The sequence below is a fragment of the Parus major genome, chromosome 10 (assembly GCF_001522545.3).
Source record: "Parus major isolate Abel chromosome 10, Parus_major1.1, whole genome shotgun sequence".
In the NCBI taxonomy this organism is placed as follows: domain Eukaryota; kingdom Metazoa; phylum Chordata; class Aves; order Passeriformes; family Paridae; genus Parus; species Parus major.
The window spans coordinates 6339878-6364787 of NC_031779.1; the positions used below are offsets into that span (position 1 = coordinate 6339878).

The 24910-nt window shown below is 37.2% G+C and overlaps 1 protein-coding gene across 1 annotated transcript in view; it reads right to left on the reverse strand.

The window, feature by feature from the left end:
* LIPC (lipase C, hepatic type) overlaps nt 1-24910 on the reverse strand; it is a 70967-nt gene that overhangs the window by 12302 nt on the left and 33755 nt on the right. Inside the window, exon 3 of the mRNA XM_015638618.2 lies at nt 1342-1529. Coding sequence (XP_015494104.1) covers nt 1342-1529 — 188 coding nt within the window. The remainder of the gene's footprint in view (nt 1-1341; nt 1530-24910) is intronic.

Consider the following 24910-nt stretch of genomic DNA (forward strand, 5'->3'; position numbering starts at 1 on the left):
TTGTAATAGGAACTATTATAAATGAAAATGATGTCCCCAAATACTTCAACTCATCCAGAGATAATTAGTAGTATTGGTTAAAAAGACAGAAATGCCCAGGAAATGTCTGATTCCATTCAAGAGCAGCTATCCTTGTAAGTATAAGCTAAAAGAATTGGTGGCAGGAAGCTGGAGGATTGCAGACCTGTGGGCATTTGTTGTCTCCAGCCATTCCATTTTGAGAACTGCTTGTTTTGAGTCATTCTTTTTGAATACCTGGTTACAATTTTGTCACATCAGAGCATGTTTCTGATTTGATGGACTAGAATTATTATTTAATCTATCAGACTTCATAGTTATTCTAGTTGTATGTATTTACTCAATTAATAAAATAGCCTTATCTCTTCTAGTGTATTAGAATTTGGGAGTCTCAGGTCTGGGTTTCCACACACACTCCTTTAAGAGCCCAGAACCTCTGCAAATTAAGTTAATGTGAATGGTGAACTTCAGTGATAGCAGCTTCAGGACCATAGTTTGAGGAGGGTGTAGGTTTTGAACAAATCTGTCTTTGTGAGCTTTGGCTTTTATTTACTAAGGGAATTAAATATATCTCTGTTATTTGCTAAGGGAGTTACATGCATCATGGGGGGTGTTCAAAGTTCCTCTGCATATTTGCAGATGTGCAAGAAAGATCCATTGTCCCACCTTATGTAATTCCATTGGTTCTATGAGAATTCAAAGATCTGTTAAAATGACTCAGTTTCTTATCCTGCCTACTCTTTTGTTCCTTCTCCAACCGAGAAGCTGATGAAAAGTCACTCTTAGTATTGGCATGCTTTTGAGAAAGATTTTTTTATGGTGAATTGGTTTTTTTATGGTTTAACTAGAAACAGTTCAGTGCTAATTCATAGATGTTGAAGGCTCTGCTTTCAACTGAAGGGGCTTGTGGAGAAATTCTTTTTAAAGGTGTATCTGTGAGAAAGATGTGGGGATATTGTGGGTACTATTCAAGAAGTCTGTAAATATCTGGCAGTGAACATAGAGAAATGAAACTGGTATTCAGCTCTCCAGGGCATAGCACATTAAAAATTCAGCTACTTGTTCAGGCTCTGCTGGCTTTAAACCAGGGCTGAATTTAATCCTTGATATGGGAGTCCCATGTGAAAAATTGCTCGTAGACCATTCCTTCAGAATCTGTTGGGAATTTCCACATTGTATTTTTTCTAGCCATGATAGCTACCAGTGAAATCTATCATCTTTCTATCACAACCTTACTTCTGAAGTTGCTTCTGTAACATAATGAGAAGGAAAGTATATCAAATGGGATGGAATATGAATTAAAAATAAAATGTGAGTTCATACCGACCAGCCATGGACTATCATCACCAGAGGAAGAGAGGCATTGAAACCACATTTGTCAAGAGTCTCCAACTGATTGACAAAAACCCGGCAGCTGCCTTCAGCTGTATCTGTATAGAGTCGAAATTTGGTTTCTAAGTTTTGCTGATATTTCTTTGCCGTAGTGTGTTCACTCTGTGATCCCAGTGCCTCTGAAATGAAATTTGTGACAACAGTCATAATAGGAAGGAATTGAAAACCTGAAGAGTTTTTCAGCAGAGAATACCTAAAATCACTAGTGCAACAGTTTGTAAAACAGTAAATGAGTAAGCTTGGAACTCTTCCTGTGTATAGTTGTTGCTTGTTCCAGCTGGGCCTAAGCTGGACATTCTTTCAAAGTCTGAGATGGTCTAGATGTGCCTCTGAGTCCCTCTATGTGAACAGTAACAGTTACACAGGAATAATGATCTGATTGCTGTGGGCCTCTATAAATGCACAAGGATTGTAAGATCACAGTACAGGTGTGATGATGGACCATGAAGTGCATGCACAGACAGGAACATTCAGAGGCTCTTAACTCTGCAGAGCATTTCTACTGATGTGTATTTGCTAGTAATTGCTGAGCAAGCATCATTACACTGAAATAACCATTTTATTCATGGTTGTAACTGCTTAGAGACCTGGGTGATTGCTTAAAACTATTAGACCACATCATGCTTTTTTTTTTTCCTTTGAAAAGGCAAGATGAAATGTTTTGCTTTTAGTTGTAATATTTTTGATGATTTTGTTTTTAGGTAAAATAGCTTGGTGCATTTTAAGATAGCGTTTTCAGAAATGTCAAGTAAGAAAGCGAGGGCAGTGTGAACTGTGGTCTTACGACATCAGAGCTTAGAAGGAAAACCCATAAAATATAGAGCAATTTCAGAAAAATAGAATAAAATAAAGCACAAGCTTACAAAAAGGACCTTGTGACATACAAGCCTGTCTAGTGAGACCTCAGAATATTTATTTAGCTGAAAAAACTCCATATAATAAATATTATTTAAGCTAGAAAAAATGGGGTTTAGTGGAAGAGAAAATGTGATGAACTAGATAAGAAAGAGGTTATACTTTCTAGTATTGGAGAGGAAACATTTAGATTGGAGAGATTTTACTAATGGATTTCCCTGGGGACAGTTTTTAAGCTAATCTTGTTTTAATATTTCCATTAAAGAAGCAACAGGAAAGGTACAAAGCTGATAAAACATGGGAGGCCCTTGCTAATAGTGAGAAGACCAAACCATTAAATGTTAAGTGCTAGATGACAACTTGAAAATACAGCAAGAGAAACTAGTAGAAATCTCCTGCTATGGAGTGCAGGGTCATACAGTTGATAGGAATTTCTCTATAAATGAGACTCATAAATTGGAAGTGACACAATGATAAAAAAACTTGACTGAAGTAATCAATAACAAAACTGACCATGAGTCACTGCTGTCATTTGATTGTGAGAAAGGAAAATATAATTCCAAGATGCATTAAGGTTTTGGTAGGAAGAGAGGATGTCAATTGTAAGTTTAGGCCTTTGTAACCACATCCAGAACAGTATGCATAGCTCTTGTTGCCAGGGGCATCTGTGAGAAAGATGTGGGCATATTGTGGGCACTTTTCAAGAAGCCTGTAAATAATTGGTAGTGAATATATCAGAGAAATGATACCGGTAGTTTAATTTCAAATGAAGTTGGTGGTTCAGGTTCCATCAATTCCATCTGCAACAGCTGTTCACCAGCACCACTGAAATGGTCAGGGAGGAGGCTTTTGTTTTAATTAGACCTAACAAGTAATGAAATATTACTGGAGATGAAAATTAAATATTTGATTCAATGAGAAGTTAAAATTATCTGTCCCATAACATCACTGAAATTAGTTAAATTTTAGTTCTTATTTTTCTTGCATAAAAGTTCTTTAATAAAACATTAATATCAGAAAGATTGTATTTTGTCTTCTAAGACAAAACATTTCCTTTTTCTTTTTTTTTTTTTTTTTTTCTTGTACATTGAAACTCTTATGTCTGTAGATGTTTTTAGAGAATACCTAAAATCATAGACTTTTCATTTCTGCATTGTATCTGCAAATCTATCCTGGCTTTCTGTGATGTTGTCTTGATGAGATTTTGGTAGTTTACAAGGAACTTGTGATTCATTTACAGAGGAGTCTTTCTCCTGCAAATGTGTGTGGTGACATGAAACTCCATTGTTTAAATATCTGCAATAGTAGCGTCTTGTGATGCAAAGAACTCCAGTGTGGAAATGTGCTGGGTTTAGGTTAGACTGTGTTTTTGCCAGATCAGTTGTTACAAACATTATTCCAGGTTTAATTTCAGTGTAATGATAAGACATGATAAAACACATATTTAATTTGTTTAAGTGTGTGGCAGTTCTGGCAAGAAAAGTCTTAAGCTGACCTGCACTGGATGGGCACTGTTTTCTATTTGTTGCTAATTACTGTTGGTTCTATTGAACAGGCAATGTTATGTTTCATAGCATGGGAGATGTTATTGAAGAAATTTATTCAGCCTCGTACACAAGCTGGAATTTAAAAAGCTTCAAAGTTACAGAAGGTTTGGTTGATAAAATTCATAGCTTCAGTCTCTAACATTTTCCATTCAGGACAGTTTTAACTGTCATAGGACTAAGTCTGATCACATCTCTCTTACAATGTCCACTTTAAAGAATTTCTGTTGCATTTTTTTTTTTTCTCTTGCAGAGGACTTAGTTTCTGAAGTGAGTAATATCAGTAAAGGGTGAATCTACATAAAGAGCTGAAAATTAGAAAGAGCTTTAATAATGTTGATATTCTTAACGTCTGGTTTATTTAGCCTTTGGTGAGTAGGCTCTACACAAAAATCAGCATTGTGTTCTATTTCTAGCATAAAAAGAAAAACAAACAACAAAAAAGTAGCTTGTGCTTGTTCCATTGTACACATCCTTTCTTTGTTTAATGCCTTGTTTTCATTTTCTTTTTGCTCTCTCAGTGTTTGTGCAATGCAAAGGCGCTTTGTCACTCTGTACTGTTTGTACATCGTACAGAAAACAAGTCTGACTAAAAGCTGTTTTCTTTAGACACTGGCTGGAAAGTGCTGCAGTGCTTTAATGGCTGAACATTGTTTTGCTGGTAAATCTGGGAGAGGGGATTAAAAATACTGCTTGAACATCTTGGCTATCAAAAGTTAAAAGTTCCTCTAGGATCAGATGTGTTATTCAACAAGGAACTACTTCAATCTATTAATCTGTGTAATGACTTGGAGAAGCAAATAGTGTCTGAAGCCTGGTTTCCACAACAGACTCTTGCTGAAGGTGTCATAGCAGTGACTCAGAGACTTGGCCTCACAGAACTGGGAAGTTTCATAGGTCAGATTGCAAAAACAACACAATTCAACTGCTCAAGATTTTTTTCATGGTAATTACAGTAAAGCGTGCAGAGAGCTCTCTGGGCCTCCAAAGAATTGTGCTTTGGAAAAATGCCAGGTGAGCAGGTTGCTGACTTAATTTCCTTACTTTCCTTTTTCTCAGAAGATCCTACTCTGACATGAATTCTTTCAGCAAAGGCAATGCAGTGTGGCCACACTGATCTATGTGCTTCCATGAATTACCTTCCCACAGAACAGTGCAGTGATCAGTAGCAAGAGAAGCTATTGTGAATTCTTCACACCCCTGCAAAGGAGGTTCAGCCCTTTACCTTTATATTAACAATGTTTCCGAGAGGTGCAGTAAAGACTGAAAGCTGGGTTTGTAAACACCACTTCACGGCAACATAGCAGATTCTTGTAAAATGTTTTGGAGTTAGTTTTGGGCAGACAAACCCAGAGCATTTTTATATTTGACCTGAGATAATAATGTTTTCTTATTGAAAAGTAAAATGAAGATAGAATCCCAGCTGAACAAAATAAGCAGGTTAATCCAGGAGACTGACTTGGACTGAATCACCCCAAAAGATAAGAAGGTGTTCCTAAATACAGAATTTTGGAGTCCCTTCTGGAATTTCCAGATGTGGTAGCACTGCTTTAAACTTGCTAATGAAAACTCTGCTGGAAACTAGACAAAGGTCTAGATGCTGTCCAGGGTTTGAAACTATAAATATCCTATGCTTTTACAGGGGAGAGATCCACAACGAAATATATTTATGTATCGTGTCTTAGGTATAGAAATACAGCTGCAAAATATCTGCTTCATAGCACAAAAATTGCCTAAACATGTGAAGTAATGAGGATGAAGTATAGTAGAACTATCTAATGTTTAAAGCAAAATTTTAGTATTTGCTAAGTCATATACTTTAAGTTCATCTTACAGTACAGCATAAAAATATTGGTATTTCCAAGTAAGGAAAGTAGCTTTTCCACTTAAGAAAAATAATGTTCAGCATCCTTCTTCCTCTCATGGAACTCGAATTGAAGAGGATATTTCAGCGGCTCTCACCTAATCCTTAGACAATTGAAAAGTTAATTAAGTAAATCTGAACAGAAGTTGAAATTTGGTCTCTTGGCATGTTAAGAATACATAAAAATCACACATCAGAGTGTGAACAGGCACTGCTATTTGCAGGTCCTGGCTGCCTTGTGACCCCAGCAGCAGCCTCCCTCCATGGTCATCAGTGGATTTGTCTGAGCCCTGATAAACCTCCTGTGTCTTTTGGGTGGCTTTTCCTGCTTACAGGAAAATGTTTCCAAGAGTACTTATGTATTGTAATCATATTTTAGTGTCACCAGTATCCAATATATTGCAGAAACAAGTGACACAACAATTCCCAAGAACCAGAAAATTCTGTTGTAAAATTGAGCAAAGGCAGTGATGTGTTAATGATTTTGTTTTTAACATGGAAAGTGGAATATATCACAGAGCCCCCCATTTCCAATAGCAAGATTTTTTTTTGGTACTTATAAGAGGAGCTAATATCATGGCAGTGTTCAAGTCTCTCAATTTGACAAATTCTTCCTGTAGAGCTTTTCTTTTTAGTTGATTTTTATTTTTCCTGTCACTTCAAGGTTTTTTGGATGTCATAAACTAATGGTTGATAATTCCATCACATGTAGTTCTTAGGGGAGAACTCTAAAACATGTAATTTTATTTTTGGGGTGGGATGGAGAGAGGGGATCCTAGGCCTTTTTGATTGCTCCAGAGTCCCATGCAAGATAAAACAGTCAAAACTAAGGTCTATTGTATTTAAATTTTGTCATATCCTTATGTAGTTCCTTTGTGTTTTCACTCTCTTTAACTTGCTCACCTTGCCGAATGAAAAGTAGATATCACTTAGCAAAGAATGAATGAAAAAAAAGCAAAAAAGCATGACAAGGTTATGACAATTGGCTTAAACATCTGTTTAGAAAAAGTTGTTTTGAAAAAAGCTTTCCTTTCTCTTCAAGTTTAAATGAATGATGAGATTAGATATGAGTAGGTATTAGATGAATAATTAGATTCTCTATCTGGAAAGTATTCTGAGCTGTCATTTCTTGTTTCTCTTGTCCTGTGTGCATGCAGGCATGCCAAAGGTGAGTTAAACTCACCGTGAGTGTAGTTTGTACCCAAACAGCCACAGAGGGAGAGTAGAGATGATTACCTAACTGTTGTTATCCCTCTGATAACACACTTTTAACTCTCTGTTGGGAAATCCAAGAGGAGAGCACATAAAATTGCACCTTTCATACTGTTTCATACTGGAGAAGGATGTGTCTGGAAAGAGGCCAATCCAAAATTCAGATTTTGTTAATGAGGCAATGGCATCTTCAGTGGAAGATGTGTGAGGTGCCTGGTCAGAAATCAGCTCTGTGCTTATCAGGGATGATTCTGCCTCTCTGTGTTCTTTACCATTAGAGTGCAGAGGATACCTTCTTGTTTTCTTTGAAAATCTGACCCATCCAATATCTACCAGAAGCCAAATTTTGTAACCTACTTTCAGAAGTTGCCTATATTAAAGAATTTGATAAAAGAACTTTGTCAGTTAGGTAGCTTGTGCTGCTGTTTATTTGAAATTGCCTCTCCTGGATGCATCTGGTCAGGTGATGGAGACAGGAACTGTGTCAGTTCCTCAAAGTGCCTTAAGTGGGACAATTTGGTGATCTGGAGAGTAAAATGAGAACATCAAACAAAAGTCTTGCTAGGAAACCTTGCAAAAGATGGCAAAACAGATAGAATAGCATGTTTTGTTTTCCACTTGCAGTTGTGTGTCTCAGCTATTTAGAGATAACTCTCAAGTCATTTATGATTCAAATAATACATTTCTATTTAATGCCTTCAAAAGAGGGAGAAATAAAATGCAGTGGAACATGTTCTTTAAGAGAAAAAAAAATAGGTTATTCTTTTGCTTTTCTCTGGTTTATCTATTTTTTATTTATACATGTTAAAGTATCAGAATATGTTTTTTTTCTCACTTCTTTGTGAATTTGCTTTACTGTCATTATTTTTGAACACTGGGTTTTTTCAAAATTCTCTAAAGAGCTACCTCTTTTTGATTCCTGTGCCATACTGATTTACTCTTTCTCTTCCATGTAAAACCTCCCTTAGTATGTGAAATTTCAAAACTTATTTTTCACATCTCCTTTATTTAGAATCAATTATCAAAGTGAAAAATTAGAACAGAAGGCAAAGAAATAACACCCACCCTCCAGACTGTTTCCAAGCTTGGAAACTGGAAGTGCCTAAGAGAAATTCAGTGAGGATTCCTGAGCACCTAAACAGCTCTGCTGAGTCAGGAGATGTGGGAGCTGAGCTGGGGGAAGTGCTGTGTGTACAGACTCTCCCTGCTGAGTGTGCACCTCCTCTTGGCAACCACTCTTGAGGGTTGAACTGGGAGGGCCTGGGTTGCATCACAACATGTTTGATCTAGAGCTCTACCTGGCATTACTTTTGACTTACATTTTGGCTGGTTGTTAGAACAATCAACTTGTGAAAAATAATAGCTTTTGGAAAATGTGTCCACTGAAAACCTTTAATTCCTTTTCACATCCAGCTTATCTGTGTAAATACTTCCTGTTCAACATTATTAATTATCTGGAAGTAGTTGTTAATCTAAAGTAATTAAAAAATAATGCTGAAATCAGAATTGACCAACAGCATATTTAGGCTAATTTATGTAAAAATCTTTGAAGTTTTAATCTGCAATTTTATTACTGTAAAGTTTTGGCTTTTTATCTAGTTTGGGCAGGAAAATGTTCCTGGGATATGAAAACATAATCCTGCTCAGCTCTTAAAAAATCAAGTCAGGTTTTACCCTGGGAGAGATGGACAAGAGGTAAACAGGAAATCTAGATCAAAGGATTCAAAGCTGTGCATATACTTGCTTATAACATCATCATTTAGAACATTGTTTTTCTCAGTTTTTTTGTTTTTCTCACCAAGGGACCAGGCAAAAACCTCTATTACTTATGTGCATATCCCTTGGAACCATTTCCCATATGCTGGTACTCTCATGACAGGTGTAAATTTTGATTTAAAAAGATAGACTGTCTTGAAATAGGTAAGACATTTTTTGAGCTATATTTTAGGGTAGCTATGCTGGAAGTGGGAGTTCCTTTTCTTCTTATGGCCAGCCTTTTTTTGTTGTGATTCTGAAGTGAAATCACTTTTCTGGTGCTATGTCAGAAATCCAGCATGACTTCTGGATCACAGCATTCCATAGTATGAGGAGAAGTTAAATACATGGACTAAGAAATGTGTTTAAAGTTCAGAAAAACACAAAACAAAACCAGAAGAATGAGAAGAGAGAAATATCAACATCTTTAGAATATTAGCACAGGAAGGCATTGCTGAGTAAAACTCCCAACCTGGGCCATGGAACAACCCTGCAGGGCAGGTTGCTGGATAATAGATTTATTCCCTGGAAGGCAGAGCTGATATGGGGAGTGGTGGGTGTACAACAGTCATGTGTACAACCAGCCTTGTCTGCACAAAGCTAGTGAAGTGTGGGTTTATTTACTTATTTGTTTATTTTTTGTTTATGAATTTTTGGTAGTGGCTATCCCACCAAACTCCCTTTGTGAATATTTATGCTTGGCAGCCTTCTGATATTCAGAAGGAGACAAATAGGACTGTCTCTGTTTGCAGAAAGACAGTGGGGAAATGAGAGGTCAGCAGGACCTGGAAGATGATTGAATGTTGCAGTGGAAAGGAGGTAGAAAGAGAGGGAAAGTGGATACTCAAGCCTTGTTAAGTGGGGGAATCTGTCTGGATTGAGTAGAATTAAATCTCAGGCTACCAAAGTGGGCTTTGTTCCATTCAGGGACTAGGACTAAGCATCCAAATGTCTCAGTCTGAGTGGTAACTTGGCATCTGGTCCCTTAAATTTTTTCTACTTCCAAGAAACCTCTGTCTTAGAGGAAATATTGAGAGAATTTTAAAGGATATGTTCTTGGGAGCTTTATTTTGCTTTAATTTCCCTCTCCTCCCTTTCTTATCTCTTTTTCTCTTGCCTCTCCAATAAGTTCCTGTTTTTTTTCCTTTATGACCTTTGATTTTTTTTAATAATTATTTTTTAAAATATAGAATTGTTTTGTTTTACTGTTTTTGTCTGAAAGCCTTAGTTATGCCAAAATAACTGAGGGGAAATCCTGTTTTTGCAGCAGATAAAAACTTTTTGCTTTGACAATCACTAGGTGTGTTCATCTAAGCAAGAGTTTGATGGTTTCACTGATATGGTATTAAAAGGCTTTGATCATTTTAAGTGTATCCTGAATTTCTCCAAACTGATCTTTTACAGTAGATGCCTGTAGGTATTTCTTCTAAAACCTCTGCATTGCACACTGTTTACAAAAGTTATTTCCATGAAATTCTGCCTTTTAGACTTTTTGTCAAATACTGAATGAATTTGTTTTAAAATTAAACTGTTTAAGAGGAAAAAGGATTTACTTGGGATGTATTTTAAGTACATTCTGTCTACAGAACTAGTCTAAGAACTTTTATAAATGCTGTCATGCAATTTTTTGGACAAGTTTCCTTGTGTAGATGAACAGAGCCCAGGGTATAACAACAGTTCACAAAGAATTGCTCAAGTACATTTTTTTAGTACTGTAGTGCCCTTCTCTTTTAATAAAAGGGGCCTCACAACAGTTTCCTACAAAGATTTGTCTGTGTAAGTTTGAGGTGAGCCATTACTAAAGTTGGGAGAGTTGTTGAGCTCTGCAGGCCTTTCCAGGAATCCTGTGAAAACTATTACAGAAGATAGCATTTTGTAGAATACTTGATACAATCTGTATAGTACATTGCAAAATGCTACTAAAAGTATAAACAGCACAGAAAACTTTTAGTTGCAGTTTTATCCCTTTTACCCATAACAACAGACACCTTTGCACATCATGATTCCAGTCATAGGGAAAATATGTACAAAATGATAAAAACTGTTTTTTAAAAGTCACAATGCTAAGGTCCAGTGAGTTAGATGGCTAGACATGTGATTTGTGTCTCACTCAAAGCCTTAAATCTCAATTTCAAGTGAAATAAAGCTGCCTCTTGGCAGCACTGCAAGGGCACACAGTGCTGCAATTTTAACCTGTTACTGCAGTGATGGGGAGAATTCAGGTTCTGGGCCTCTGGCAGTATTTGAGGTTTGGGTGCAGAATTCCAAATTTGAGATGGGCAGAGAAAAAAAATACTTGTTTTGTTTCCTGCTAACTTCAGGTTTTTAAGGGGTTCACAGGCAAAAACTCTGGAAACAGTAGCAGTAAATATGTATTAGTGGGCAGCAAAATAGTGCTATGTAACAGCATAATGCTATGTTAGAGTATAATTTGGCTCATAATTGTCCATTATAGCTATGTGATTTATATAATTATCTTACATAGTGTGTGTAAAGTACATACACACATAGAAATGTGTATATTAAAAAAAATATATACATTGGTGTTAAATGTTTTTTATAAATACTACAATGTTTACATGCACCTAATTAAGCATATGACATTCCCCTCATTATTACAGCATTTAATAGGAATGAAACATTACTTTGGACATTTGTCTTAGAAGATTCAAGTGTTTAATATTCAGAGACCATATACATAAAATATCCAATTTCTAAATCTTTGCTGTGCATCCATGCATTGCTGAGCACTTTTTCCAGGCCCAGAGCATGGTTCTTAATGCAGATGAAGCACATGTGAACTGAACAGTTGCAGTAGGTTCGATAACCTTCAAAATGCTTCAAGGCATAAGTCAGCCACTAATTTTCAAGATAAATTTGTTGTTATCTCTCTGATGAGATTTTTAGGGTGTCTCTGGTTATATCTGTTATTTCAGTTCCTGTAGTCCTAGGTATTTGAATTTTGCAACAGTAAAAGCAACATCGAAGGAAAATTTTTAACATTAATTTTCAGTTGGATTATTTTTTTATTTATATGGCTTTTTCTAGCAGTTGTAGACTGACATGAACCAAACTGGGAAGATTTAAGTTGCTTTCCATATTTTGAACACAAAGAAATTGATGAAAAAAATCACTGTGTTCCAAAGTGAACGACAGTATGATTATTAATGTCTTTGATTTTTAGGATATCTGAAAGCACACTTAACTAAACCTATTGTGCTAAACCTATTGCCAAACAGTTGGGAAAATCAATGTATGATCTGCAAGTATTATTTGGAAATTTGGTATTCCTGTTCCAAAAAGTGACTCCCAATAATTTGCATTAAGCAGGAATGGACAGCAGAATGAACTGAAAGCCAGGGGCAGACAAAGGGTTCTGCAGGGGTAGAACAACCCAGGGATGCTTCTGTTCATTGCTGGTTTTGGTCTGTGAACAGGAAACGTCAGTCTCCCAGTCAGGCAAACCCTTTTTGTGAACAACATGTTCCTGATGCTTGATGTAGGTCAAGCAAAAATACATTTTCTCCCCCCATTTGTATTGTTTTCCTACTTGGGATGGGGTTCTATTTTATAACTAGTCTCCATAGTTGGAAATAAAAACTTTATTATTTCATCAGCTGTCCTTGCTCATTCTCTTTAGACTTTCCACCTTCACAAGTTAGGAATTTCAGAAGAGAAATCATTCCCTGGAGTTTCTTTGATCTCTGCTTGTGATGTCTTGTTGATGAGAAATTTATCATAAACTAGATGAACTATGAATGAGTTGCTGAAATTTTTCACACATTAGATTTGCTGGTGGATGTTTAATGAAGCAGCCTTGTGTTCTTTCACCAGGAGTTGTTCAATGGAATCCAACAGGGCAGCACCATGAAAGTATGCTGAGCCCAAGTTTGCTTTGCTTTGCAAAGCAGAATGGATCTGCTTTAGTGGAAAAAAAAATCAACATCCCTGGGCAATATTAAATTTTACTATAAGCTTGTGGTGTTTATAAGTTTGAAGCATTAAACCTTTCCAAAAGGATGGACACTAAGCCTCATTTTGCAAAATGAGGTCTCATCTTTAGCAGTAGGGATTTTGATTGTGATATTTGCTGGGATTAAAACAGAAGATTCCTCCATAAACTTAAAGGGGAGTATGGAATCATTTAAACAATGAATATATTAAATCTGACAGTCTGGAAAACACATGCAAAGTCAAGAATACAGTTGCCAGATGTTGCAAGGGAAGATGTTCAGAATTGATCTCACAACAGCACAAGTAACAAAAAGCCTGTAAATTTCTCTTAGAAGAGATTAATTTAAATATTGTGAGCAATGTCAAGAAGAAGTGGATGTGTTTATGCTATCTTGTTCTTCCTAAATGTTAATTTTTTAGATTGAGCCTGTCTATATTCTACTTGTGTTTTAAGGTATTAATTTAACAAGACTTTCTGGACTCATAAATAATCCATGTAATGTACATATTAGTACAGCAGAGTCATTTCCCTAAATCTAGTAACTGAGAGTTGTTATTTGCATTGCAGTTGTACCTGGAGGCCTGTTCAGCATTGGAGCCTCATTGTGGTGAATATTACCAACCATCCAAGATTAGGGGATTGGGTTTTTGTTCCCCTGAGAATCAAAATGATTTAGCAGAATTTTTTATGAATTTGACTTGCGTCCTTTTCATGTCCTTAAACTTCACTTCTGGGGTCTTTAGGTATGTGTCCCTCTAAATCAAGTTCATATTCTTAACTCTTTAAGTTCTTAAGTTTTTCTTTGCTGAGCTTTGCTGAGCAGGGATGTGTGCTGTCTCCTGTAGGGTGTTGTGACACCAAGCCTTGCCAGGCTGTGCACTGTCACACCTTGCTCTGGAAGCACATGAGACTCAGGAAGATTTTGCTGGTGAGGGAGGAACCCCAGCTCCCAAGGCAGAGCCCAGGCCTGGTCCTGGGTATTGCACACCCATGGAATTGTCCTGGGAATTGTACACCCATGGAATTGTCCTGGGAATTATACACCCCTGAAGGTGATAATGGAAAATTCAGAGGACCCAATTCCCCATACCTGAGCAGTTTGGCCATGATTCTTGCACTCATTTGATTCAGTTCACTCAGCCAACATGTGGAAATTAATTTTTCTTTCTACTGGGCCAGTTTGCTGGTGGCTTAGCAAGCTAAAAAGACTATTGCAAAAACTGCATAAGTCAGCGTAAGGAATAAGAAAAGAGATCACAGAACTGATCAGGCAAATTCTTCCAAACCTCCAAATGTGAAAATCAAATGGAAGCAGGGTGCATCTAAAGACTTAAGCAAAAGGTTTGTCACCCAAAAGCAGTGATTGTAGAAAAATTTACATTTTAATTTACTCAAAATTGTTCTGTGAAAAATATCACAGCCCACTTAAACCTTTTCTTATTTTTCTATTAGCATAAGAAAAGGTATCTCTGAAAGTACTTGGAAAGCTGATTTTATAATCCCTGTATTCATTTGCCTAGCACAGAGTTTGTAGCCTCAGAAGTTAAAAATTCTCCAAATAGTTACAGACCAATTGTATTTGGGCAACAATGTGAAACTTCTCTGAAGCGGCTGAGAAAACATAATAAGACATTCCTCTGTAGTGCTTGAGAGCACAGCACAGCCAAAAAGCTTGGTGAATGCGGTGTGGGGGAAAGGAGCAGTTTGTTATCAATCCAGAACAGCTATCTCACATGGCCAGAAGAGAGATCAGTGCCTCAGCTGAACAGCCAGATAGCCACTTCTGCTGCTTGGTGAACAGCTGCCCTTGCTGAACACAGCAAACCTACAAAAAGCACCAGGACAGTGCCAGAGTGGCAGATTTTTCCAGCCCTTCTGTGCAAAGTGTGGATGTGACACATAAGGGCATCAAGCAGCTGCATTAGGGCCCACAGTGAGGGACAAGGCTGAGCTTGTTCCTGTAAGTTCTCTGGCCATGGACACTCCAGAGCTGGGAGCCACTGCCCATCAAAGTGTTGGAGCTCTGGGACTGGGGGAGACAGCAATAACTGGGGAGCTGGAAACCTGACTGCACAAATATGGGGATTACCTTTCTGCATTGTTCTCTTAACTACTTTCGTTTGTCTAAAGCTGCTTTACCATATTGTGCATAGGTGGTGCACATAACACCATAGCTCATGCTTCTGGCTTTGGTTGGCATGTTTTATCTAGAATCTGTCATATTTTGTAGGGCAAAGAAAGTGGAACTGCTATTCATATGCAGAGAATTAAAGACACAAAATGGGAGGGAATCTTGTGTAAAACAGTAGCTAAATGTTCTTCCAGAAGGCTTCCTTTTTTTCACTATATAAAAATTCACTTTAAGTGGTTAAAAAACTTTTTTTTCTTTTTCTAAAAAAAGCTTTTGTAACAATAGAAACAAAACTATTTGGATACAGAATTTCCTTTGTATATAAGAACCTAAATGTGCTTTAGAGTGTATTCAGATCATATTACAGCACTGGACTGGCATCCTTGTCTGCAACCATCTGTACCAGCAAAGAGGTTACCACCTCCAGCTTTTTGTCACCTCCCACCTGCCAGGAATTACCACCCTTACCATTCTGCTACCAATGCTCCAATGTTGCCCCTTTACTGCAAGGAGGATCAGCTAGGTTACCTCACATCACCTGTTTTAACTGTTTAAACTGGTCTAATTTATTCTGCTTGAAAGAAATTTGGACATGTTTATGTGATCTCCTACAGGAGTTAGATAAAAGTGGTAGCTGTCAGGAAATGATAAAAATGGGTGGAGTGCTACAGGCAGTAATCACTGACTGACCAAGAATTTTTTTTCATGGCCCGAGACACATACATGCAGTCGTTCACTAACTTCTGGAAAACTCCCTACTGATATTTATTCTTTGTTTCTTACACTTTCAAATGGAGATCAGGTATATTGGCTTGGGTGTTGTGTCACTCAGTTCTACTGTGGACATTAGAATATTTTCACTATAGTATAGATATACAGAAAAAAGTTATAAATACCCTTGCATTTTATTGTCATCATCCAGCAAGCAGTAATATCAATTTATCAAACTTCTGTGCCCAGAAATAATTTCTAATTGTGCACTTTTATTAAACAACAAAAAGCTCTTTAATTATCCCAAGGCTTTCATTCATCTCTAAGCCATCATTTTGTTAATCTCTAGTGATCAGACTGGTACTACAGTCAGAAGATAAACACTACAGATAAATAGAATTATTTACCTCTTCATGTCATGCCCGGAACCCCAAGTAGGTGAATTTATCAGCCTTGTTATTTGGCACTGAATTTGAGCTCAACCTAGAATTCTCAGAGCTAAGTTTTTACATAAAAACAAATCTATAATAGTCGTAGTTTATGTGGCTAAGTCACAGAAGGTGATAATATATTATATACTGCCAAAATATTTTGTTTTCCATGTCTCTTCTCTCCAGTTCATTGCATAATTTCCTTTTCCCTCTGGTCCATCCCTTCCAAGCTGTGATAATATGCAGTAAACATTCATATCAGATCCTAATTTTTAAAAACACATTGTGTTTAATATTTGCTTTAGAATATATAGCCTCCTATTGCATTGTGCTATTTTATATGGACTGAGAAAATCCCCATGCTCAGATAGACAATTCAAGTCTTCCCTGTCATATAGCAAAGAAAACCAAATACAGAATATTTGTTACGTGTCTTTTCCCAAAGTATATGTGTGTTTTCCCAAAATAAGATGCTGGGGTCTAATGCTACACATGGCACATTCATACTGTCACCAGAACAAGTGCTAGAGATGAAGACTCTCCAGTCTCCCTGAAGAATTCCTGTCTTCATGACTTGACATTGCAAAAGCAAATCAAACCCAATTCCTCGTCACCTCTGCTGACTTGGTCAGTAAAAGTCTGCATGATGCAAGAAGTGATCTCAGAGTGGATACTGCTTTTTAGGCTGGAATAATGTGAACACTTCAGTGCCAGCTGCCAGCACTGCCTTTGTCCACTGCAGAGGCAGTTCTAGCCAAGTTTGTTTCATTCATGTCTGCATCTTGGCTGAAGAATGACATTTCTGGTAAAAAATAGGAAATAAGCTGAGCATCAGTAGCATACTAATGAACCCCAAATTCCCTTGCAGCTGCTGGTAGGCCAGTGAATCCTGCTGAATGAACCCTGTGACAAGGGGGCATGTGCCACAGTCCTCACCATCCAGTTCTCAGGCTCTCCTGGGAGACCTCTGTTGAAAAATGCAGAAAAAAAATCTACAGGAAAAGCCATTTATTCCAACAGGGCAATGGTTTTCTTGGGCTTATCAAAGGCTCATAAGAGTAATGAAACCAGCATGGACAGTTGGACACACAATTTTTAGTAAGGAAATGTGTAACAACTGCCTTCTGTGCTGTACTGACAGGGAATAATGATAGCAGAAATACCATAAATTCACTGTTCTTGTGCTCTTCATATAGCCACGAGGAGAGGGATAGTGTGCATCCATACTGGTATCTGGGACAATGTGGGAATTAATGATAACAGGGAGGCAAAGGTCTGTGCATCCACATTCCCTGGCACAGCACATCAGACTCTTGCTCCTGAGTTTTTCCTCTCAAAGATGCACATCATACACCTCAGTTGTAATAACTATAACTATTTTTTTTTCTGTTCTGTAATGAGAAAAGGTATGAACACAGGATGATTTTTAGCTAGGCAGTTATGGGTGTTGTTTTGTTCTCTTTAAAAGCTAACATAGTATGTTTAATTTAAGAAAACTGTTGTTCAAGATCAATAAAATGTAAAATGCTAAAAAAAAGCAAAGAATGATGCTAGCAATAATTTTTTTTACTGCTTGATCAAACACTCAAAAAATTTATTTCTATCAGAAAAAGAAAGGATATATTTGAACCTAATTTGTCAAAGAAGTAGCTCTTAAAAGACTGAAACTACTGAGCAATAGATTTGGAGGATACTGGGGGAAATCTTGGTCCATGAGTCTTTTTGTATTGAATGAGCATGTGAGTTTGGCCTTGTGACACAGCAGAATAAGAGATCTGGCTTGGCAAGTTTACTGCTGTCTTTTCTTTTTTCCAAGTAATAACTTGCCTCTGATTTGGAAATTAAAAAAAAAAAAACCAACTTTGTCCTAACATAGTTTCTGATAGCTATAGCTATGATAAACACACTGATGGAATATTTTAATTATTAGGTCTATAGAATTACTGATTTTCTGACTTTTATGTAAATACTTCTCAACAGAAATTGAGAAATTATGTTTATTTTCTTGTGAATGAAAATGCTTTTATATTTCTGCCAAAATGTTAGGAAGGTACTAAATTAATTTCTATAATTATTTATTCTATAGATCCTTAGTGATTAAAGTGACCTTATCTTAACCTAAAGAAAGAAAAATTAACTTCAATCAATCATTAAGGGTGTGACAAGCCAGTGGAAAGTGGCAGAAGATGGTTTATGATAATTTAATTATAGAAAGAAAACCCCAGCATATACTGAGCTACTTGATGAAAGAAAGGTTAGAGAGAACTTTAAAGAAGTTAAACCCACCACTCCATCCCAATTTTAGTTCAATTATTGTTGTCCTGCCTATTTTGCATGTTCTTGGTGCAATCTGGACAAGGAAGACAAAATGAGAATTTGTAACCAAATTCACTGTGGGGCACACTTTGGCTGCTGTCATTGGCAGCAATGGGCAGCTACCTCTGCTCTGCACTTTCCAGGCATAATGTCTAATATTGCTGATGGACATTGTTGGAATTGCATTTAATGATTAAATTGACATTTCAGACTTTGCTGTTTGTCAGATTGGTCTGGGGATTTGGGTTTTTTTGTGTTTTTTTGTGTTTTTTTCTTTTTGTTTTTTGTTTGTTTTGGTTTTCATTTGGTTTGTTTTCTTGTGTTTTGCTTTTGTTTGTTTGTTTTTTGTTTTGATGCTTTTGGGTGTTTTTAAAGCGTCTCTCTGATAATAGATAATCCCTATGCACCTGTGTTGATAGATGGTGTATATTATTGCTTCTCAGGCCCTGTATCTATCAGTTGGAGATACATTACATGTTTTCTGTGGGGGCTGGCTCAGTTGTTAGAAATGAAAGTGAAGCTCTTTTTTGCCTTTCTTATTCATTTTGTTTTGCAGCAGTGCCATGGGTTTTGTTCATATCTATGGGAGACTGCCTAGACTAAACAACTGCCACTGCAAGCAGCAAAAGTCACACTCTATTCAGTTCACTTTGAATTAGAACTATCTATTACCCCTCCACAGTAATTTTAATAACTCCCATATTTTTCTGCTGTAGATTCACATAAAGGGCATGTTACTTTTTAAAAGATAAATACATGTTCTTCTACCTGGACCTGACAAATCTATTAGCCAAACCTTCCATTAACAGAAGAAAGAGCTTCCTTTATTTTGCACAGGTTCTTTCCTAGTCTTTCAGGTAATTAGCTGTAATTATGCTTCTGTGTAATGACAGGGCTGATATTCTAAGTATTCTGAATTTTAACTTTAAGCAGCACTTATTCTAATTTCTGTGGTGCTGTGCAGACCTGAGGTACTGCTCTGGGTTGTAGGCACCTTTGGGGTTATATTTTCTGAAATACAGGGAGAATTATTCCTTAAAATGGATGTTAATTTTGTTCTAAGCATAGTTCATACCTCCCTCAGCTTTACGCTTCTTTTATTAGCAGATTTACAATTTACTTGATCTTGGACAAGGCATTTTGGGGAATGGAAGTAGGGATTTTTTGGCTTTTATTAACAAACCTAGTACTCTTACACTGGTATAAGATTATTTTTGGGGACAGGCTCTGCTCCATATGTGTTTTGTAGCTGCCACCCTATCTAGATAGAGCTCTTCAGGACAAGGAGAATAATTGGATAAAATAAAAGGTATGTGATTGTTTGTACAACCTCTGTCCTAGTGGTTCATTTTATAAAACTGTCCTGAGAAATCCTCAGCCACCCTTGTCAGCTGAACTTTGCTAGGCTGCCACAATTAACTGACCTGTAATTTTCACATCAAAATATTTTTATGTGTATTTCCTGGTATATCAGACTGAACTTCAGAACATGCTGGAAGCATCCCAGAAATCACAAGGGAGGTCACAAGGGCAGGCCAGTATTTTTCACAGTGCTTCAATATGTTTGCAGTTCCAACTAGAATTGAGTGGAAATGAAGTGACAATAAATTTGTCAAAATAATCATGACTTTTAAATTTAGTTTTTATTGTTCTATGTCTGTTAGAGTCTATTCAGTGATTTGCAGAATGGTCTCTGTTTCCTTCACATATGCAGAATAATTAATTTATTCCCAATAAAGTTGTCTGATCGCAGCTTTTCCCAGCAAGTTTAGATAATAAAATGTTATTTTTCTGCAAGATATGTCTGAAATATATGTGGAAAAATATAATTTAAATATTTCCCTTCAAATTCTAGATAGAATTAAATTATTTATTCTTATTAGAGGAGAAGTGGAGAATAGAAGGACTATAAACATGCCATGAGAAAATGAACTTCTAATCCACATTCACTTATTTCTTTTGTCCCTGACATAAAGTTGAGAGAAACAATCCTTGTATTAGGTCAGAAGTTCTCAGCTGAGTTCTGATCACCCATTTATATTTCTGCTATCCTGAAGTCCAGGTGGAAACAGTATAGTCCACAGTTGGTTCATCATCTTTTAAAGGCATGTTATTAATCTACTGTAATAGAGTCCCCAGGTTAGTCCCTGCTGGGTCTGGAACGGAAGTGGAATAGTGAAAACTATGAAAAACTCTTCATTGATTCCTCATTCTTTTTCTCAAATAGGTTATTTATAAAACCTAAAAACTATTTGAGTCATAATCTTCCTACAGTTCTGTTTGGACTGTATATTCCTCTGGACACAAAGCATGTTCCATGGTGTGTCTGTGGTGCAAAATCATCCCAAAGGTCAGAGATGGCCTAGGGCTCAGTGTGGGACAGCAGCAGCCACCAGCTTCAACTAATTCCTCTATTCCTTCAGTCAGAGAGCTGCTCTGTTCTATTGAACACAGGTTGGGGTACAAAGCTTGCTGTAACATTTCAGCCCAGCCTAGAGAGCTGCTCCCTGGCACTGAAGCGCCCTAAACCTCCCAGGCAACAGATTAGAGTTGAGTCAGCCTTCTTCATCTTGTCCTTGCTCTGCAGGACGGGGCTGTGTCAGCAAGCAGAGCCTTTGGGCAGCGTGCAGGGAGCATGCCTGGACAATCAGGCACACTTTGCATTTAGCATGGATGTGGTGTAGGTGTGCAAACACTGACTCCATTACAGCAGCAGGCCTGCGCCGCCTCCTTTCTTCCCACACCTACGAGCCTTGTGACTTAACTGCTGGTGTGCTTTGCTCTGTGCAGCTGGGAAAGATAACTCTGTCTGGAGGCAGAAATTAAAATCACTGTAGCTTTGAGATATGTGTAAGAGCCTTTATGAGTTTAAATCCTGCTGCTGCTCTATTAGTTTGGAACTAGACATGCCCAGGGCATGTTCACTGAGCATCATTCGTTTGAACAAGAGGCTGTAGTGGTTGTGCATGTGATCCTAAAAGTGAGTATTTAAGAATGATGTTGCTAACTCATAGACCTGCCAGATAAAAGCAGTATTCAGAGACGACACAATGGCTGACCTTTTGCCAGCTTGAATATAAAGTTAATTTTCAGTAGGACTGTGTAGACTGTACTGAAAAGGAAGGCAGAGTATCTTGTAGAGAAAAAAATACAGAAACAGAGACAAGCTTTAAGTGACTTATGGGATCTCTGATTAAACTATTGCTCAGCAAATAAGGAGTTTGTTTGGAGGATTCTCTATTTGTATTGTTCTGTTTATCTTTAAATCCAACTGCAAATTCTAAAAGTTGTGGGTAAAATGTATTAGTAGACAGAGCAATTTGACACAGCACTGGAACTGTTAGCCAAAGCCCAAAGTCTCTGCAGTGGAGGGGAAAACAACACCTTGGCCAAGGAAAGAAAGAGAGCTGGAATCTGAGTCAATGTTATGGCAAAATGAGAGAATAAACATCTCTTCAAACACCAAACCTTATGGAGGATGCCTAAAATTTTCCTAGGTGGCTGGGCCTTCCTCTGAAAACTGTCTTGCAACAGATTAATTAAGGCAGACAAGCTTCATAGAATCACAGAATCTGCTGAACTAGAAGGGACCCATCAGGATCATTGAGTCCAATTTCTGGCCCTGCATGGGACCCCCAAGAATCCCACCAGGTCCTTGACAGCATTGTCCAAATGCTTCTTGAACTTTGACAGGCTTGGGGGTTTTTTAATTTTTATTTTTTTCTTTAATTTTTGCTATGGAGGCAAACCATTCTCTTTATAACAGCTTCTGATGTTTCAGACAGCCATTATGACAGGATGAAATACTTCTCTGTATTTAATTATCAAGTTTTTAATTTGAATTTATCATGAGACTGGTTGAGTAGAGTCTGTAAAATTGTCAGGCAAAGGAATCTTCTAAAAATAAAATGTTGTTAGCAAGATACTCAGTGTGCATAAGATGAAGGAATTTATAAATAGATTTGGGAAGAATTTAACTCATTATAAAATAAATCAAAGATAGATTTTTAGTGATATGGCCACGTTTCAAAGTTATTTTAAAGGAGCCTAAATCTCCACTGTGGAGATTTTGTCTCATTCTTTCTCTGGCACCAGGTGTTCTCCAGCCCCACAGTGAAAGGCAGTGATAGGAGAGAGCCTGTGTGGCACAAAGCAGGCACAGAACTGTCTGCAGCAGCAATCAAGGGATCTCATTATTAATGAGCCTTTATCTCCTCCCACCTCCTTTTTGTTGTTGGGTTTATTTTTGTGGTGGTGTTTGTTTTTTTTCAATCAGAAGTGTCATAAGTAGCCTCCCTGGAAAGAAAAGTGGATCCATCAGTGGGGGTGGCTCCTGGGAATCTGCTGCTTTGTGGCTCAGAGCAGGAAGGGTTTGCAGTGCAAGCTGCAATGGGAGCCATGCCTGGTGTGGGAATAAGGAGTAGCAAAGAGACAGAGCCAGTGTGAAGCCATCACATTTTGTGAGAGCTCTGCTTCTGAGCTAATGCTACACTTCCTCAAACAAAAATTTACCTAGAAGGAGATGGAGGGGATTCTTTGTAAAAAATTTTTCCTGATATACCACCAAGAGAAAGAAAAAAGAAACAAGCTGCACAAATCATTGTTAGGAAAAAAAAGAAGTTTTTTCTCTTAATGATGGTTTCTCACAAAATCTCAAAGTACTAGGTAGTTGTATTGTATCCAATTACTTGCTGCTTGTTATATGTTTCAGCCACAGTGTAAAATTTGTTTAGACATTGTAAAAAACATTTGAAAAAAGAACATAATTATGTAGATTTTACATATTGTGCTTTTCAAAATGGAAGTCCTGCTCAGCCTGCCTGTTAGCTATTCATCTTAGCTATAAGACCTTTTAAAGTTGCTTTTGAATGAAAATATATCTGGAAATAAAGTTATTATCTGAATTTAATTGCATTATTTCAATTTCCATTCCAAGACCCGTGATTTACTAATTCCTCATAATTGGAAAGATAAGCCTTTTTCTTATGTTCTCCAGCCAATTAGATGATAAGAGAAAGTGCCTGGGCAAACAGTTTGTCTGTGTCATGAGAGGAGAACTGAGACATTTTGCTTAAATGGAAGTAGGAGTGAGATACAGCTACGGAAGGTTTTTGTTCTGTACCAGGATGAGTGAACTCACCAGGAATGCACTTTAAACTCTGCTCTCCCCACGCTTTGGGGTTGTACTGGGGGGTGATCTGGGCACACAAAGCAGGATCCTTACAGCCAAATCCACAGCTGTTTTCAGAGAGAACTGATGTGCTCCAGCTCCCCGTGGATCCTCATCCCCACAAGGAGAGCCCAGAGTGATTCCCAGCACTCCCCTGCCCCAGAGGCCCCCGTGGGCTCACTTTGGTGTTTAACACTGAATATCTCACTGCTCACACCTGCTCTTACTGCACTGTAGGACATCTTGCAGTGACATGATCTAAATGTGATGAATGATGTAATTATAATCTATAGCAAGATTAATTGCGGCCAGTGAAGAAGAAATAGTAGTTAGAGCAAATACAAAAGATTTTAAAGAAGAAATAATAGATTAAATAAAGCACACTTCTGCTGTCTTTCTTATACACCATATTTTTTTAGTATTTAAATTTATACTCTCTTGGAAGCTGAGGGAGGCTGTGGATTAAATATTAAATTATTTGTTATGTTTTCATGTATTAGTCACAATACTGCATTGGAGTGTGCACCAAAGCAGAAAGAAAATGTGGTTTTTATTAGTTGAATATAGGGGCCCTTTTCTTGCTTACCATATTTGGGGAACTTATTTTCAGTCTCAAGGGAGATATTTAATAAAAAATATTTTTAAACCCAATGAAGAAGTAAAAAGCAAGAAGGAAATAAATCTCTTTAATTGCTTGCAAATTCCCTTGTTGGCATGCCATTTTCTATTACTTTCATTCATATTTTGCTACCGTATTGCAAGCCACACTGACAGCCTGTCCTTACTTATTTTTTATTTGCAGTTCTATTTGAGAACATGAATATTTTATCTGACTGCTTCACAAAGCAAGAAACTTCTCAGGGAATTGCATCATTTAAGAACTTGGTTGGGATGTTAAGAATGTAGCTTGATTTCAGGGGCCTAATCTTCATGTAATAATATGTTCAAGAATTGTCTTTCTGCTTTCTGACTTACTGGTCACGACTGGAGATTGTGGGGAATGCACATATTTTAAAAACACCTAGTTTAAAAAACCACCTGAATTTAAATCTCTTGAACAAATCTGATTTTGTCTCCTTCCTCTGAAGAGATTATTTCCTTTCCAGGAACAAACTTAATGGTGAAGTCACTGAAGTTTGGATTACATATGATTTTTATGGAATTGAGCAAACTGACAAAAATCACTGGGCTTGAGCAGATCCAGAAAACCAGAGTGGTCACATAAGAATCATGAATGTAGACTTTTATGTAAAATTTTATCTGCTGCTCTTGAATGCTTTTCTCCTGACTGTGTAAAGATGCCTTGTTAAGAAAAGATTGTTGCAATTTATTAAGCGATTTGTTTTTGTATAACTCCTAACAGGGAAACTGAAAGTGATCAGAGAGAAACATTATTTTTGGTTTGAAAAGTAGGGAATTGGAACATTTGGTTTTAGAATAGTGGAAATTGGAAACAATTCTCTCCCTTTAGAATTCTGCTTATCTTCTTGCTCCATGATAAGTGAATAATGATCAGTGTCATTTCTTTGTGTGGTGGCTCATATGTAACTGATGCA